Genomic DNA, 19,352 nt, shown 5'->3' with positions numbered 1-19,352 from the left:
CAGTGGCAGCTCCAGAGTGAATCGCTCAACACCGAGGCAGGGTCGCGGCAGCCCTGGACGACAGTCAAAAGCCTCCTCAGCCCCGTGAGCCCGACATCGCCCTTTGCGGCAATAGCTATCAAACGCAACATCTCGATTGCAGAACTTGTGGAAATATTTGCGGATACATTCTCCCAAACAATTGAGGCACCTAAAGAAACCCCTTCGGTACCAAAACCGCCCACTTTAGCGTTTAGCCCAATTGCAATTGACGACGACTTTACAACGACAGAGTTAAACTATGCGCTTTCACGATGTCGCCGACGCGGCGCACCCGGGGTTGACGGCATTACTTACCAAACCATCAAAAACATAGACGTGTGCTTCAGGCCAAGATTACTGGAGCATCTTAACCAAATATGGAGCTCTGGCAATCTCCCAAATACATGGCTACACTCAATTGTGATAGCCATTCCAAAGCCCGGTAAGCCTACACATGAACCAGCATCATACAGACCTATATCTCTTACTTCATGCATGTGCAAGCTACTAGAAAAAATGATTCACCGACGAATCAGTTGGCAACTGGAACGCACGCGAGCACTACCGACTGAACTATCTGGATTTCGCCAAGGCCGGTCAGCATCAGATTCAATAGGGGACCTTGCATCATCCTTGGAGGAAGCAAAGACAGAAGGGAAGGTAGCCCACATCGTCTTCCTCGACATACACCGCGCCTTTGATGCACTTCCACACAGTGTCATTCTTGAGCGCCTAGAGCTCATCGGGGTCGGAGGACGGTCTCTACAATTCGTTCGAGCATTTCTAAGTGGTAGAACATTTCAAATACGAATGGGTGGACACACCAGCACAACACGCACCGTTACCCAAGGTGTACCGCAAGGGAGTGTGCTCAGTCCGTTACTATTCAACATAGTAATGGCGGGACTTCCCCCAATTCTCCCACGATTCAAAGCCATCCCCGTCAACTGTGCCATCTACGCAGATGACGTAGCCTTATGGTGCACAGGTCCTACAGAGATCTCCACGACCGTACAAGCCAAACTGCAACAAGCCCTGAATGTTGCTACCTCATTTTTTCATTATGCCGGCCTTACCTTGTCAGCAGCAAAAACAACAGTTCTTACATACCGACCACGAGGTCGATTGAAGGGAAAATATTCAACGTTACAGATTTACGGCAACCGGATCAGAAGAGAACCACAAGTTCGCTACCTTGGAGTCATAATCGACGATCGAGTCAACTGGCGGCCGGCGGTGCAAACGGTGCTAGAAGGGGCACGGAAATTACTTGGAGCGCTATGCCGAATCGCCGGTCAAAACTGGGGCTCCAGCCAGCAGACAACGATGACACTTTATCGAGGTCTTATTGTTAATAGAATTATGTATGCCCTGCCTCTCCTGAATCTTCAACAATGACAATGGACGATGCTGGAGACATTTCACAGGAAAGCGATCCGTATATGCCTCGGCCTGCCCACTTCATCAAAGAACGTTCCCACCCTGATAGGGGCGAGCGACTCCCCACTTCAACTACAGGCAAAAGAACGGGCTTTGCGCCAGATATCGAGACTTGCTGGTACTGAATCCTCATACGCCTTGCTAAACTCAGTCACTGAAAGGCCATCCTCCCACTTCGGAAAGGTGGCGCAGACCTTCCTGGATATCATCGGATGCCCAGAGAACGTGCCCCCCATCGCGCCACCGCATCGAGAGGACAACCATCTCAAAATAGCGACAGACATTGTCAACCTTCCAAGACGGAAAAAAGTCGCAGAGACGGTGGCTCGTCATGTTGGAAACGAAACAATCAGCACCTACGCAGATATGATTCACGTTTACACAGATGGCAGTGTGAAAGGCGATTCGGCCACAGCAGCCTACGTCGTCCCTGAAATGGGCTTGCGTTGTAAAGATCGGCTGAGCAATTGCACTAGCTCAACAACAGCCGAGCTTGCAGCTATATGGCTTGCCATCACACAAGTGCCAAAATACATAAACTCAATAGACCTTGCTATCTTCACTGACTCGAAAGGCGCACTAATGCAATTGGCTAACCTCAACACAGCTTGTCCCCTTGCAAAATCTATCGCCCAACTCACACGGAAAACAAACGATGCGGGGATCACTATATACTTCCAGTGGGTTCCATCACACTTGGGAATTCTTGGAAACGAGGAAGCAGACGGTCTTGCCTTGGCAGCACACAAAGATGCCTGCCCAACAATTGCTATCCATAAGTACAACTCCGCACGCATCATAATCCACCAAGAATTAACAAAACAACACCCTGACGCAGAAACGGCAGCTGGTTTTCCACCTTTCCCGATACAAAAGAAAAAATTCAACCGTAAACAAGAATCGCAGTTCCACAGGCTGAGAACGGGTTGCTCGAACACCAACATCCGTTTGCACCTCCTCAGACGGTCAAACACAAAAAACTGCAGCTCATGCAATGAACCCGAAGACATCGACCATATATTGTGGACCTGTCCAGCGCATGAGGATCAGAGGAAGACGCTACTAGAAACCTTCGGAAAACTTCACATCAACGCTAGCACTACACAAGAACTCCTATTCCCGAGAGGACCACGGGCCAAGCGGACCGCTGCACTCCAGGCGGTGCTTGACTTCGTGGATAAGGCAGGACTCTTTTCTCTACTTTGAAAAATAACAGCCTGATCAGCGCAAATCACGACATCGAGAACTCGCCTTAACTCTTTTATGCGCCCTGTCTAAGGGCCAATGTACAGTTTTTTTATGTGTTTTTTTAACCTTTTCTACCTATATCTTTTCCCTCTCTCCCTCGTCCTGTAGGACGAAAAAGCTGACCCCGCTTACAGGAGACTAACCTTTCGTCCTACGCGTTTCCGTTTCCTTCCTTTTCACTATATTTGTTTTCTTTATTACAAAATAAACAAAACAGCATTATTTGCGAGCCACAAAATTGATCACTGCAACCAATAGGGCGGTTCCACGAAACGCCATTTCACTTTTAGTGTCAATATGTATGAGTGTCGTTTTTTTATGTTTTTGCGCAGTTACTACTGGTGGGAAAGCCTTTAACGCGACGTCACCTCCTCCCCCTTCCCACGTCGCGAATAGGAGACTCGAGCCGACGCGTACCGTTGAGGTGTTTGACGTCCTGCGATTGCAAGAGGACCTTGACGTCCTTGGAGTCCTTGGCCGACGACGTGTGCGTCGTCGAGTCCGCCGTCGTGCTGATGGGGGACGTGGTGACGCCGGCGTCGGAGCCGGACGACGAAGACGCCGACGATTGCTTCTGCTGATTGAGCCGCTCCTGCTTGCGGAACTTGGCCCGCCGGTTTTGGAACCAGACCTGCATTGGCACGGGAAAAGAGAAACGAGCGTCAAGCTCTAGGTATAGTGAAAGAAACTTGTTTAAATATCTTAAGAGCGTGATTTGATCCGTTGCAAGCGTCTCCGCCTTTCCGCCTGCTTCCCTCCTCGCCACATAACAACGAGGCGCTTGCGCACTTGCGACAAAACTTAGTGGGAGGCACCCTCCATTAAATAGCGAACGCTCCCCCACGGTCCGAGTTGAATCCTCTCTTCAGTCTAGGCTCTCTACAGAATACGCTGGCGCCACCTATGAAGTGGTCCTGGAACTGCATTTCACTAGGGCGAAGGTTTTGCGGCTCTTCGGGACGTCGAGTTTACGTACTATTTATGAGAAATTGTTGTTTGTAACACCGGCAAACGTTTTCCAAGCAAATGATGAAATAATGATGCTCGAAAAAAAAGGAAATAAACAGAAATTGCGAGTGTTCCCAGGCTGCCCAATAGATGGCGCTAGCCTGTTCTCTCGTCTAGAGTTCCTGTATAGCTACCTACGGTAGCAGAGTTGCGCATTCAGCCTCGGCGCGTGGCCGTAGCGCCGGCTTTCCCGCACGAGCTGGATGCTTTGCTCCTCACGTGACTAAATTTGACGAATAGCGGCGCCGCGCGCGCCGCCGCGCATGGAAAACAGGAGAGGAGGAAAAGGAGGCGGAAAGCAGGGAAACATACGCCAGGGCAAGAGAAACGTCGGCGGAGCGACCGTAAAGGTGGCTTTCTTGCACGCCAACGGATGCTTTGCTCCTCACGTGATGGATCTCGGCGAATAGCGGCGTGGCGGCGTGGGGAAAACAAATGCGCAACTCTGGCTCCCGTATGGAGCCTATACAGGAACTCTACTCTCGTCGTAAGAGATAGAAACGCACTCGGTCGTAACCAGTCGCAAATGTGTGTACGAGCCTTAAGACGATGTCACACCGCTCATACATCACACAAGACGACACTCTGCACCCCGAGTCACCGCAATATCCGTGGTTCGAGTGCCGCGTGCCGAGTTTCCCCCTTGAACTCATTGCCGTGCGGAATTCGAAAGCACGGATCTCGCGGTGACTCGCCTTCGAATCCGCATCTTTTGTATGATGCATAAAAGTGTCACCCCTGGCTTTTAGAAGACACGAAAATAAAATTTGAGAAAATTAAAAGGACAAACTGAATATATATTTTTTAGAATGTTTTTATGTGAAATATTTACGCAGTCAGACGCAATTTAGGCGGAGGTAGCCCCGCTCTCGGCCCCGCACGGTGCTTACAAAACTAAGCACTTTTTTACGGCTTTCATTGGTTGGAGAGATGACTGACGTGTGAAATGTTGATTGTAAAATTGTCTCTCCATGGCGGAATAGTATATTTATCGACAATATATATTTTTTGATGTTTTATAAACAAACAATATAGTTAGAGTCATTATTTGTTTTCAAAAATATCCCGAGATTGCCTTTCCCCTTGGGCTTCAAAGGATAACAGACATGGCTGCCGGAGTTTGCGGCGTGCTCAATGAGCGCAGGTCGTTGAGCTCGTTATTTCCACGAGTGCGAGTCGTTCCGCGTTCACCGTGGAGTTTGGAGGAAGATGTCCTCAATTGACCTAGTTTGCAGCAAACAAACGTTGAAAGTACGCGTCTTCGGGAGCGCTGTCCTGGTGCTTAGGTTCGCAGTGGGGCTGGCCGTGAGGGTGCTTGAATTCGTTGCGGGACTGACGGCTTAGCGTGCACGTCAACTATGTTGCTGGATCTGGCTTGATTTGTTACTTTGCGCGTGTTGGTGGTGAATAAAGATGTTGGTTCCCGTGAAAGTGGCCCCGAGGCTCTGGGAAATGTGCAACAGTTGTGGTTGCAACCATGGTTTAATACCGAGGAGATACCTACACAGGGGAGAATTGGCGAGCCATTTTTACTGGAGGCAGTCGGGCCTTCGGCTCGCATATCAAGTTTGTCTATGTTCCCGTTATTTTGCTTCGAAAAGCCATTAGCTCTCAAGTTTTGCAGTGCACTTGGCCTGTCAAAGCGAATATTTTTAGGCCACGTTCACAGCGTGCGTCATGGCGCACACTCACTTTGCTCGCAGATGCTATCCATGCAAAAGAAAAATAACAACATGAACATAAAAGCTGAAATGACTGCATATATTTTTGCCGTTTTTAGTCCTCTCGCCCGCTTTTTACCGCGCAGCGACAAACGTTTGTATTGAGCCGTGGGTCGTGCTTGATGAAACGTTTGAACGCTGCATTCATGGTCGAGTCTTTTGAGCGTCGTAAAAGTTTTAGGCGGGGGTAGAATAGCAGACGGACGAAGGCGAAAACGGACGCCGACGCGCAGCATTCCTGTCCGCGTCTTACGGGCATTGAAGACAACGATAGACGATGTGAAGGGGAGTTGTTATTTGAACTGCATCAACCGGGGGGTCATGTGATGCTTCAGTGACGTCGTTTCTCTGCGTCACGCATTTCTGTTCGTGCTTACAAAACGTACACCGAGCGACATTTATTTTTTCCTACCGTTTTGTCGGCAACTCCACTAGAAGCGAGGCACTTTATCGGTGACAGCCTCTTCCATAGGGAGCCTTTCTGTAGGCAGGTCAGGGATTACAGTAGGTCGTGCTGTGAACATGCGTATGGTGTTCTGGAGTTCGTAAATCCGACCAACACCGCGTTTGAGCAAGTCGGCTCTGCCTCTGTACTCTGCTGTGAGGCAGGCAAAGCACGCTTTACAGGCGGCGTCCCATTTGCGTTTGAACAATGCACAGTACCGCTGCTCGATTTGGCTACATGGAGGTTCCACGGAATGTCTTTCCCCTTCCGGTAAGCCACGGTCCGCCACGTTAATGAACAGCGCCTGCCACTTCTGCCACTTGTTTACAAGCAGACGCTTAGTTATTGGCGTCGTTTCTGGCGTTGGTGAAACGCTGAAACAGGGCGATTGGCTCTGTCGACCATGAGCCCCCGTACATTTTTTCACCCTATGGCAAAAACTACATGCACCAACTTTTTCAGAAGGAAATGTTTAGTTTTTGGCGACATGCCAAATATTAGGTCAACAAAATAAATCTGGGTAACGCTCCGTCCCTGAATTCACATCCGTCCGTTACGTCATCTCTCTGCATCGATCATTTCCAAAGCGCCCGTCACTTACACAGCTGGCCCCTTAAAGTCAACATGTGACACTTTTGCCTTCCCGATCTAAGAGACCAATAGCTGTACTTTGTAATGGCTATAATGTGCGACCTCGGCGAGGGTTTTACTTCCGGAATCTTTTTCGCGACCATAGGGGACACCCCTTTTATACCCAGCGCGCCCACCACGGCATACACCGTTTCCCCTTACGATGTACCAGAATGGACGTTACGCAGCATCCCAGCCAATCCGATGTCACGGTGAGTGTCACGTGGTTTTCGGGAGAGAGACAGTGGGGGAGGGCAGCGACGCTCGAGATACGTAGTCACGTGACAAATTCCCAGTGCTGGATTGGCCGGGGCGGCAAGTGCAGCGTCAACCGCGGTTCATCGTAACGGTGAAACGGGGGTTAGAGCTCGGTCGTCTCCTCGAAAGCGAAACGGGCGGTTTTCTCCCGCGGCGCACTCTGGCGAAATAAGTGCCGTTGACAGCAGCGAGTTTCGGGTTTTGGGCCAACGCAAAGCCCACCAACCGCCCGCTCCGGAGCTTTCCTACGTTTGTGCTCGCGCAAATACATGGATATATACGAGCAGGCGCGCGGGGACTCCCGGGCACTAATTCAATTACAGACTAAAGCTTTCTCTACCCCGTGGCCCGCCTCGTGCGACACTCCCAGGCGCGTCCACAAACATACCACTGCACAGGCGTGCACACACACACACACACACACATACACGCGCGCGAAGGGACGACTTTCAAGAGTATAGACGCGCTCATGTGCGCGTGAGACATACCGCGCATGCGCGTGGGCGGGTGCTTTACGCAGGCGCGCGTACAGATGGAGCCTCTCTCTGGTCCCGAGGGGCGGTGGATGGCGTCATCTGTCGGGAGGTTTTCACTGAGTCGCGTCTTAGTGACAGTCTTTGCAATGTCCGGGTTATTTTGGGTATCCGTCATCGCCGAGTCGTGTTTCCACTGTCGCTTATAAAACGAGACTGGTAAACGAAGGCACGCACTTTTGAGCCGAAACATTCTACATATAGTCGCCGACGGCTCAAAGGGGTAGTGGATTCTAAGATCGTCTGTTTGTGGTGATAAATCAATCTACAAGCTCTAAACATTAAAAATTTCATGGGCGGCCGACATCCACATTAAAAATATAATCAAAGATCGTGACACACTCCTTTTTTCTGCGCCTTGGAGCAGACTCCAGGAGGCACCGTCAGGCGGCGTTTTAAGGCAATAGTTGCTTTATTACGTCTCGTAAAGCCAAAGATTTCACGCTTGCGTTAAAATACATTGCACAACGCGCCAAGAAAAAGAGCAATGACAGTAACATTTGGAATCTTCACGCAACTAATTATTTTAATTGGTCAAATGTTACGAAGATGTTGGGTACCCGAGGACGGTCTCCCCGAGAGAAAACAGTGCCCGTCTATTTCTATCGCTGCGAGTTTACTAGAACGTCTTGCCGTCTAGAACTGATGTGTTTTATCGTCTGAAGCCAGACAAACAATATTCCATGAAGAACAGGCTTCTACTGTATGTCCTTACGGAGGGCGAGTCCAGAATATTTCATAATCGCTCCATAGGGTCAACGAGAATTCTGGGGCACAAATCGTGGTTCAAGCAAAGTGAGACTGCTTCACCCTGCATTGTTTAAACTCTTAGTTACCCACGCGTTAATCTGATTCGTTTTCCTCCCGTTTCGCGCCTCTTCAGCTTCTTTGTGAACAACTCAGGCGACACTGTTAGCGCGAACTCAAGTTGCTACTTTGAAACGGCGTCGGTGGGCTCCAAATTCCCACTGCTTACTTCGTTGCCTCGAGTGAGCACTTCTAACCGCTTCAGTTGTTTTTAAAGCAGCTTTTAGGCGCCCGTTTCCGGCTTGAGCGGCGGCGGCGACGTCGGCGGCGGCGTAACCGCGTTGCATTATGGAACGTTTATAATATTGACGTCACACGTGACGCCACGTGTGACGTCACGAGGGTTACCCTCGTGAGGGATACGAGGATTGCCCTACGAGGGTTATCAGGGTTACCCTCACGAGGGTCACAGGGGTTACCCTCACGAAGGTTACGAAGGTCACCCTCACAAGTGTTACCCAAAACCAGGGTCAGGAGGAATTACCCTCACGAGGGTTGAAGGTTGCCCTTACAAGGGTCAACGTCACGACGTTAGCCTCGTGATGTCACAAGTGACGTCACATGTGACGTCACGAGGGTAAAATTTTCCGGCTAAATCCAGCGGAAAAATTTTCCCGCTAAATCTTGCGGGGAAGGAAGAGAGGCATACCATTCCCACCTGTACCCTCCCCTCCTGCTCCTCAAAAGCTGCTCTCTAATCCGGCGTTACAGAAAAGTGTACACTTCTTTTTTTTTATTTTTTGGTCATCAGTTTTCAATAAAAACAGAAATCCGGCAATTAATTTTTAGCGGTAACAGCGTCGCGTCGAGCTGTGTACGTATTATTTCATCACCTTTCAAAATCATTTGTTATAGAAAACGTTTTGGCTCTTGCACGCTTCGTATTGACGTGACACTCGAATAACAAAAAGTATTCTCGTTATTAGGCTCTAAAAATATGTCCGCGCGTCCGCTTTCCCGCATGACACGCAGGAAGCCAATCACTGTGATCAACGGATAGAGTTGAGGCCCAAGAGTAGGCGTCTTTTCTGAACCGTAGTCTATACACGTTCCAAAGGGGAAATTTTACCCGTACTATCTACAGGTGCTGGACGATACCAGGCTTATTGTTTTCTAGATCGCTCATTGTGACGCGAATTCACGAATTATGTGGATGAAAGAATATGTTCATAATAAGTTATGTATAACACAAGTTCATTTTATCTTTTTGTTTCCTTTTTTTTTTTTTGGGGGGGGGGGGGGGGGGGGGGGCTAATACAGCAGGCATTTTCGAAGGTGTGCTGCGTATGATCATTTTCACGTTCAGATTATACTCCGTTCACGCTGAAAAGCCGACGACAAGACTCGAGATTCTGCAAGGCAGAAGATCCTCCTCACTATGGGAGAGGAGGAAACAGGCAACGGTGGACAGGGTAGGAGGGGGAGAGGAGGAACCGAGGGAACACTGGAAAGCGTGAATCGGTCTTTAAGCTGAGACTGCAGCCAAAGCTAAAGACGCGGGCTCGCCCGCGCTCCTGACTTTCAGGCGTGCACTTCTAGCGCGAGCGCTCGTTCAGCGGAAGAACGCTTCAAAGCAGCGACCTTGAGCTTTCCTGCTTGTGGCATTGGCTGCAGTCTCAGCTTAAAACCGGGCTCAGACTGCTTATACATCGTAGAAAAGACAGTCTGAATACTGATTCGAAGGCGACTCACCTGGTAACCCGTGCTGCGAATGCCGCGTGGCAATGAGTTAAAAGAGAAGACTTAGCGCGCGGCATTCAAACCACGGATATTGCGCTGACTCGTGTTGGCACACTGTCTTGTGTATACGATGTATAAGCAGTGTGACCCCGGCTTAAGGGTGAACGGAGTACAGGCACTGAGTGCGGACTAGGGTCCAGGAGACACGCTAGCCTTGACCGACATCTCTTAGAGGGCCCTATTGCTGAATTTTCGGCTTCACATAGAGAAGGCTAACGCGGGTCAGTTTGAAAACGCGAGTCTTGCATGCGTCCGCCTTCGGCTGGGTCTCGTCTTATCGCCGATTGAACGCGAGTTTAGGTGAAATCATTCACGAAACAATGGCAGACGTTGTGGCCTTTTGACAAGTCAACATAAAAGCATGTCCAACAAATCAATTTTCCAGCATTTGCAATCGAAAAAAAACAAAACAAATGGTTTCCAAAATGAGAAAGCGCGCAACCGAAATGTTATGTTTGTTGCCGAACGACGAGTTAATAAAAAAAAAAGCGCGCCTTTAGTGTTTCGTATTTTTGATTTAGGTCGAGATAATTTAAGAGCTGCGTTGGTTAGACTATACGACGCCTCACTGCTACCATAAAAACCTTTTCACACATACGGCAGCACGACCTTAGTCAGCGCTGGAAATAGTGCCGACCTCTCCGTTGCGGAGCTGACTTCGTGCTACATCAGTGTTACGTTTTGTTCAAGCTAGCGCTGAATTAGCGCTTTTCCTAGCGTTGATTTAACACTGCGATAAACGTGCAAACCGTTCTCTTTTTTTTTACAGTCACCAGATTTTTAAGGTTTCAAGATACTTTTATTTCATTGTTTAATGCGCGCTCAGTACCGTTTGCTGTATTTCGATGCAATTATTTGAAATGCGTGTTTTCATTTTTCATTTAATATTTAATTCCATACTAGGAAATGTAATTTCGATTGTATTTTAAACTAAAAAAGAGGCATTTGAAATACATTTTTACGTCACATACAATTTTGGGCAATCTTTTTCGCGATGCGCGTTTTATGTCAAGAGCATGAACCCTGCTGTGGCTTGTTCGCAATAATCATAAAAAGAGCAGAAAAAAATAAAACAAAAAAAAAACAAAAAAATACTGGCAGTTTAGGAATATTTTCGCCTTGTACGGGCGCTTTTATTTTACAAAAAGGTACGCACTAATGACACTTTTTTTTTAAATGTCTTTTTATTGACTTTGACATTTTTATATTTAGCTTGCACTGAGTGTTCTGTCTTGTGTTTTATCCGTCTATTTTACGTCAAACAAAATTTATTTTTAATATCGAAATTCAATTTTTAATTACCTGACTTTCGTTACTTATAGACCCCACTCCTCTTTTGAACACAGACCCCATTAGGCGCCCGTTTCCGGGTTGAGTGGCGTCGCCGTCGGCGTAACCGCGTGACGTCACACTTGACATCACGTGTGACGTTACGAGGGCCACGAGTGACGTCACAAGTGTCACCAGTGACGTCACGAAGGTCACGAGTGATGTCACGAGGGTCACCAGTGACGTTACGAGGGCCACGTGTGACGTCACGAGGGTCACCAGTGACGTCGCGAAGGTCACGAGGGACACCAGCAACGTCACGAGGGCCACGAATGACGTCACGGTGGTCATCAGTGACGTCACGAGGGTCACCAGTGACGTCACCCTCGTGAAATCACACGGGCACACCTTCCCCTCCCCTCCTCCTCAAGAGCTGCGCTCTAATTCGGCATTACAGAGAACTGTAAACGACATTCTTTTTTTTTTTAACTCGAGGTTATATTTGTTGAACCATAAGAGAGAAATTTGTAATAGTTTTCGAATATAATCAAATATCCATCCAGCATCCAGCATTTGGGATGCTGACGGGCTGTCAGCATCCCAAATTTAAACACCCTTCTGATGAGAAAATTTCAAAGTATGTTGTATTTTTATGCATTTTCGCGAGTATTTGGGCCATCCACCATCCCCCCAAAAAAGTACTCATACTATATACTGTAAATGACTTAATTTTTGCGAGGACCCTATTTTCCTCAAATTGCGCGAAGAGTAATATTCCGAAAAAGAATACCCACGAATGTGTTTCCCTGTAGTAACAAATACATAGCATATCACCCTCATTAGCACAATCTTGTGCCCGCGAACTTTGTCCGAGAACCACACTTCGCTGAAATCGCGAAATATTGAGCCCGCGAAAATAAAGTTATTTACAGTAGTTCTTTATGTTGTTCCGTAAAAAATAAATGGTACTAAAAAAAGAAAAGGCTAGCACTCCATGCTATTACTGCCTCCACGTTTCTTCGCAAGTCGTCACTCTAAAAAGCCCGTGACCTTTGTGCCACTTTTGTAAACCCTTTTGGGACCACATGTCACGTTTCATTGCCTCGCTAGACGCTATACAAAGACCATACACGTTGAAGAAGGGCGTTACCGGTGTCACTTTTATTGACCCTGCTTCAGCAGAACACGTTGCTCAGAGAACGGGCACTTTGACGTGACGCGACTAAGAGGCCACAGGTTAAAAATGAGGCCCTGCCACGCCGAAGTCTGGGCACATAACAACTACAACAACAAGAAACCTATTCCTCGCCTTTCTGTTTTACCTGGCAGGCTTCGGCCCACCCTCTGGGACCCACCTAGAAAAAAAGAAAACACGAACCGCCGAAAAGTTTGAGAAGTCCGACTTTGCCCCTATCTCAACAGACAAAGAACACGACGAACGGCACTGCGCCTCTCCACAATACACTTGTTCCCTTTTGGGGAGGAAGGTCCCCTATATACCTGCGGCCATATTCCCCATGTGTCCTCATTCCTGTTTCCGTCCACCTCCTCCGCTTCCCTCTGCCCCTACCCTCTCTCCCTCTTTCCCCCAGGGGACGTTAGCATTGGGGGGAGGTCCCTGGGTCTCGTATTGACGGAACTCTAATTAACGCTAATGCAATTACTCGTAATTGAATCAAGCCCCGTTTTGCTTGAGGGTGGACTTGCTAGAACACTAGGGAAAGAAGGGAGAGATCGGGGAAAGAGGGGTGGGCAGACTCTATGTGGACAGACAAAGAGGGGATCACAACTCCCTCTCCCTCGTATTCTTTTCTCCTTTTGTCTCTTTCTCCCTCTCATCCTGAATGTTCCCCGTCCCTTCCCGTTTTGGGGAGAGCAGAGCAGTCATCTCCGAGCTGCTGCTGCCAGCACCAAACCTTTACCTCTTTTTCGGCGTGAGATATCTGCAGTTCGTTTTGAAGCACGGGACGCGGAATGGCTTGTTTCCTTTTTTAGCTGATACAAACTCTTTCTTCTCTAAACTTCTATTATTTTCTCTTTCACTTTCTTTTTGTTGGCAGTGCCAACTGGCCTTAAGGAGTGCGTGTTTATATGTGTCTTTATACGTGTATGAGCGTGTTCGCCCGTACTTGTGGACGTGAAACTGTCGACGCGCCGAGTCTTTGATATATATATATATATATATACCATATATATATGGTGTGTGTATTTGATCAAGTTGGTCTTTTTTATTTATGTTCACTTACTACGTATCTATTAGGTTTTTCTTCTAAACTAAACAGTAACGTGTGTCTTGAGCGTTGTTTGTGGTGTGTTGTCTACTATCAGCGGTTCAACGTTGAGCGCAGGGAAAGCTGCAGAGTTTTTGGCTTATATGTCCGTTACAATCTTACCGCGTACTACTAGTATTTTTTTACCCAATTGCAGCAGTTTTGCTTGTCTCAGTTTCTTTGTCAGTGCGTTTGTGCCCATTTTTTTTTGTGCTGACGTTTGTGTATATCTGTGTTTCTGGGAAGTGTTGTCCTGAAGTTCTTGCTTGCTATCAGTTGAAACTTTGTTCCGTTTTAGTTGTTTTTTTCTTATTTGTATGCCCTATTTGTGTGAATTGGGGACTGGGCAGATTAGGCTGTACAAACGAAAACGAGCAAACAAGGTTTTCGACACACCAAACTTCCTTTCGATGAACTGGCGTAATTGTTGACCGGCTTGCCGACTTTTCTAGAGAATTGAGCTTTAGCTGCGCTTGCTCTCAGAGAATCAACTTGAGTTGGTTCACTCGGGAATCGCTGTACCTCCTCACGCTCGAGGGGGCGAAAGAAAACCAGAAAGTTGTGCTGTTTTGAAAGCAACTATTCACAAAATTAGCTCTTTCAGGATTGTTATGGTCAAGCGCTAGCCCACAGCTCTGTCCGAAAAAACATAAACGTTTTCTTGTCAAAAAAAAAATGCGCCAATTTTTTTTTTGTGGGTATTTTTTATTGGTTCTGTCTATTTGTCGGCAGCTCCGCTGGAAAAGACGACGGGCACGAATTGTATTGGAGATCTTAATTTTTGCGGGACGGTTAATAAAAAAAATGTTTACTTGGTCGAATCGACACTTTCACCAGAACCCTTTTTTGTCGTTGCGGTTGACAAGAAAACATTCTACACTCGTTCGAGGAGCGTTAAGGTACACGCAGATGCAAACGTGCAGAAACAGATAGGCTCACATGCATGCAGGTATAGTTAGACTCATCAAACACTACAAGGTACTACTGCACTGGAATTATTAAAAGAAATAACTCTTATCTTCCACTTAGCTCCTCGCTCCTTTAAAGGTGCGAAGGACTAAGAGAGAATACGAGTTTTTTTCTGAATATTTTGTTATAAATTTAATAAAACTAAAAATATAATTATTAGTACCACACCTTTTTCGTCTCTGAATTTTTATGGATATTTTTTTTTTGTACACTGGCTTCCAGTGTCCATTTATTTGAAAATGCTCTAAAGCGAGTGCCTTTTTGTGATATAACAGAATGGTGATAATAAAGATATTTCGCGCTTAAATTTATTACGACCGTAATTTCTTTTTTTCTTTTACGGGGGGGTAGAATAGTTTTATGGAAACTGATTTAAAGACGTGTCAACTCTACATCTATTCTACATATTTCATGCAATACGTTCGAGTACTACTGATACCTTGGTGTAATTCCCTAGTTAGGGACAGCTTAAGTGACGGCGAGAGGGAATTCTCAACCATCTTCTTATCCCTACGCAGCCAACGAGACAATGACATTGGCCGATAAAAACACCGCACACTCTAAAGAAAAAATGGTGTAAAAGGGTGTATCGTTACACCCTTTGTCTCATATAATGCACCCCAGAACTTCAATTTGACGTACAGCGCCCTACAGTTGAACAGAGGGCCCGAAATTTTACGAGGGGCTTGATAGCCGTGTGGTACAACTTTTTTAAAGTAGCTAATGTACGTTTTACTGACAACAAAAAAATAATCGGGGTTTTCTTGGCCCTATTGTAAAAACTCGGTATTTTCTTTATGTGGTCTTTGGTACGTACTGTACCTTAGCTATTGAATAAGTTATGTCGGACCGTCATCAAGCTTTGGGGCCGTCTTTTCAACTATAGGACTCAGTACGTCGAAATGAAGTTCTGCGGTGTATTATATGGGACAATGGGTGTAACGATACACCCGTTTACACCCTTTTTTTCTTGAGAGTGCAGAACGATTCACGAAACAAGAAGCGTGAAGGCATACTATCGGGTGTCTCAAATGGCGGTCAGGCTCTTTCAATCGACCGCAAAATTCGGTTTCTTAACCTATCGCGCTACGATTTTGTGCAGCGTTGTCCACAGTAGGTGCATTTTTTTCTGTAAAATTTACAAAGAGCGAACTTGCTTGAGGAAAATGTAAAGAAAGAAAAGGCTGAATCGCGGATCAAGGTTTGCTTTTGCTGGGGTCGAGCGGAACCACCAGCGGCGATTGCCTGACACCAGCAAGTGCATGCATCGAACCCTTCGGGAAAAAAACGAGAAAAAGTGAGATATTTCTCATTTATATTATATTTTGAACGACCAAATTTCGCCTAAATTCACTATGAATAGTGACAATTGTTTTTTGTGTGTTTTGATGTCAACGCTTTCTATACCCACGTTTTATGAGAAAAACACTTTTACATCCTTTGTTCACTTCTTCCACGAGCTCCACGAGCAATCATTGGGAGTCATGCCGTCATGCAAGCAGCCAGAAAGATTTGCTTCGATGCCACGCTCACTTTTATACTTTAACTTACGAAGGGTTGCAGATTCCGTTTGAGACATCACGTTTGTTTCAAAATCAAAGCGGACGATCTCTAATGACAAATCTGCTCTTGCTCGCTGAAGGAACTTTTCTTTTCTATAACGGTTTAAGAAGAAACTGTGTTCGTGTTGCGAGGTATTTTAAGCACGACGACAGTTCGAAACAGTCGAGCACACGAATTTGTAATAGAGGTCAGCTTGACGTTTTTTTATTTCGACCTGGGTAAGGCATTCGACGTAGTCAACCACAACGTCCTCTTATACAAGCTTTCCTCGTACGAAGTTATGTGGTTCGGTATGCAATTTTTTAAAGAGCTATTTGTCTGATTGGGTAGCCTACGTCCGCGTCAACAATACAACTTCGTCCTTGTACAAGGCAAGCTCTGGAGTGCCTCAGGGATCTGCTTTGGCCCCCTCCTTTTTAATATTTTTGTAAATGATGCCTCTCAAGTTATATCAAACTTTTCATTTCTTCAGTACGCTGATGATGTAAAACTTTACAAAAAAATATCGACCTTAGAGGATTGCACCGCGCTTTAGAATGATGCATATTCCTTCGGTCGTTAGTGTTTAGACAATGACCTCCGTTTGAATCATTATAAAACAAAAGTAATGACATATTCTCGCAAGACCCATGATATATTTTTCTCCATATAGTTATCATGGCGAACTGCTGTCGCGTGTAAGTGAACTGAGGGACCTTGGAGTTGTCTTTGATTCAACCTTGAGATTTGACCCTCGCGTTACCAGAGTGGTTCAATCGGCCTTGCGCACGTTAGGTGACGTGTCTTGCATAACGAATAAATTCAAAAGCCCGTCCGCTTATTCATGCTGTATTGTTATTTCCAAAACTAACAGTTTATCTGTCGAGCGAGTCCAAAACAAATGTATTTCTATCTTTAAATATCGTTACCGTGAGAAAGGTGATCCTTGTCTGAACGGTGTGTGTAACTCGCCACTTGTCAACTTGTTGAGCCTGCAGCAGCGTCGGGTGAAGGCAGATTTGTTGTTTTTGTTTAAGACCCTGCACGGCTCGATTAACTCTCCCAGACTTCTGTCCGAAGTGAGCGTTAGAGTTTCACGTGTGCCTACATGGCTCCTTTCATCTTTCTATATAGCTCGACATTTTAGTCACTCAAACCCGATCCAAAGATCGGCTGGGTGTTATAATCACTACTCTGACAGAATTGATATTTTTGACTCATGCGGGAGCGAGTTCGGAAATGCTGTTCGAATCTTCCTCTTGCGGGAAAAGGGCTGATCAGTTGAAGCGCTGATGTAGTATTTGCTTTTTGCTCTCACACCTGGTGATGTCTCTGTTTTGTGCTTTTGATTTCCCGCGTTGATTTGAGTGTCTTTCATGCTTGTTAATATTATTATTCTCAGACTGGTGAACTACTTTCTCTTTCTGCACTCGTGTGTATGCGTGTTTGTATGTGTGTGTTTTTGCTCATTTTTTAGTGTGCCAGCACTAAGACCGATTGGTTGTTCCTGTACACTTTAATAAACATTAATTGATTGATTATTATTATTATTATTATTATTATTATTATTATTATTATTATTATTATTATTATTATTATTATTATTATTATTATTATTATTATTATTATTATTATTATTATTATTATTATTATTATTATTATTATTATTGCTTATGGTTCTCTGTGGGGATTCTTCCTACCTACCTTGGACATCTCAAGTTTATCCAATTTCGAGTGCCTTAGGCTCCAATTTGAGCCACGCCTAAGACTTTGTCAACAGTGCACTGCTTACTCGACGATTTTATTTCTTTTACGGTCGTGGCAGTCGACTAGCCGACATATTTGTGTGATTATCTGTTCTTTTTTCTTAATCAACGATTTTTTTTTCTATTATCAGTCCATCGCTTGGATTAGAACAGCCTTAAAGCTTATCTGATCTTATATCTGTTTTATGCGTGATGCTTTTAGTAGTATTATGTGACAACAAAGGAAGTCATCTACATCCCCCGTGTCGAAAGATCTGGGCAAGATTTTCTGCTACTTTCAATGGTGAAAAGTGACGCTAGTACCTCTGTGTGTTTTCTATAATTTTTCTGACTTGGAGCATTTTTTTGCGTTAGTTTTCAGTTGGAACTTTTGTAAAAAACTTGGTGATAATTCTACTCTTTTTTTTTTATCTAGAACTGATTTTTAAGTTTTGCGCAGTTATATAGCTGGTTTTGCCGCACAAGCCCATGATGGCCTTGGTGAACCTGCACTGTGCCTTGAATTTGCTCTTCCTTAACAAATAAAGTTATTATTATTATTATTATTATATTTAATATCATTAATGAGATGCAGTGGTTACGGGTAGTCATGAACGCATTGCTTCGAATCAACTGATTTGAAGCCAGCAAAATCAAAAGCGAATTCGGCAAAGAACTTGGTGTCGCTATACAGCATCTCGGTGATTTTCGGCGCACACCTTCTCCGTTTACACAGCAGTGACATTTTTACGCATTCAAGTGCACGCGACAAGCGAAGCGACGATACAGCTCGGCCTCTTCCAGAGCTAGGTAGCCGTGTCCAGGCGCGCACAAGGGAGTCCACGCGCCCTCCCCGTCGGGCCCGACAACACTCCACCCACCACGCATAATAAATGCGAGCGCGTCCCGACCAGCGCCGAAAACCCGTTTTTCCCTTTCCCCGTTTTCCCCTTTCTCTGTCTGGGTTGTCCCTCTCCCTCGTACAGGGTAGGAGAGCCCCCACGACGGGTGATACTACAGACTTCTTCACCACGATGCGAACGCAACCGAACGTTTGCCGCAAACTAGTAGACACTAAACGTGTAACTTTTTTTATTTTTTTTAATTTTTAACTTTTTATGAAAGAGGAACGTGCACTGGAGGTATTTTACAGAAAAGGCCATCGTGTTCTTCTCACCTCAAAGAGATAAACGACGCGTCGCAGAACGGTGCAATCTCTGCCCAAAACGTAGCGTTAGCTGCCCGAACCAGATGTCCAAGTTTCAGAACTTAACCCTTGTTTGATTCAAAAGTTATCCTCGATTTGGGAAAAATTTTCAATGAGAATATGATGCGCTTTTTTTGAGAGCGTTCGCCATCCATCTCGATCTATTCGCGGTACCTGGTTCCTCGCCATTTTCTCGTTGAAAATTTCCGAAAATTGCTCATACCTCTTGAGTTAGAGTACAGCGTCCCTTTAAATTATATTTAAGATCCTTCGTAGTATCAGAAAGAGAGAAAAAAAAAATCAGACTTCGGTCATTTTCATTGTGGCGCACCACAGATATCAATCATTGGGCCACAGTATAATTTCTTATGTATAATATTAATATGTTAGCATACCACTCTACACACACATCTTATTTATTTATTTCTACAAATACCTACTGCACCGTTATGTATTATGCAGGGGGTTACATTTACTGTGTACACGCAATGAATATATT

General features: G+C 45.7%; 1 protein-coding gene across 1 annotated transcript in view; it reads right to left on the bottom strand.

The window, feature by feature from the left end:
- Positions 1-19,352, bottom strand: part of LOC8037394 (paired mesoderm homeobox protein 2-like) — a 160,568-nt gene that overhangs the window by 3,903 nt on the left and 137,313 nt on the right. The window contains exon 4 of the mRNA XM_040499764.1: positions 3,127-3,340. Within this exon, the coding sequence (XP_040355698.1) occupies positions 3,127-3,340 (214 nt within the window). The remainder of the gene's footprint in view (positions 1-3,126; positions 3,341-19,352) is intronic.

This window comes from Ixodes scapularis, unplaced genomic scaffold, assembly GCF_016920785.2.
Source record: "Ixodes scapularis isolate PalLabHiFi unplaced genomic scaffold, ASM1692078v2 PGA_scaffold13__105_contigs__length_92229423, whole genome shotgun sequence".
Lineage (NCBI taxonomy): Eukaryota > Metazoa > Arthropoda > Arachnida > Ixodida > Ixodidae > Ixodes > Ixodes scapularis.
The sequence above is the reverse complement of the archived record's forward strand: the minus strand, read 5'-3'. Positions and strand labels throughout refer to the sequence as shown.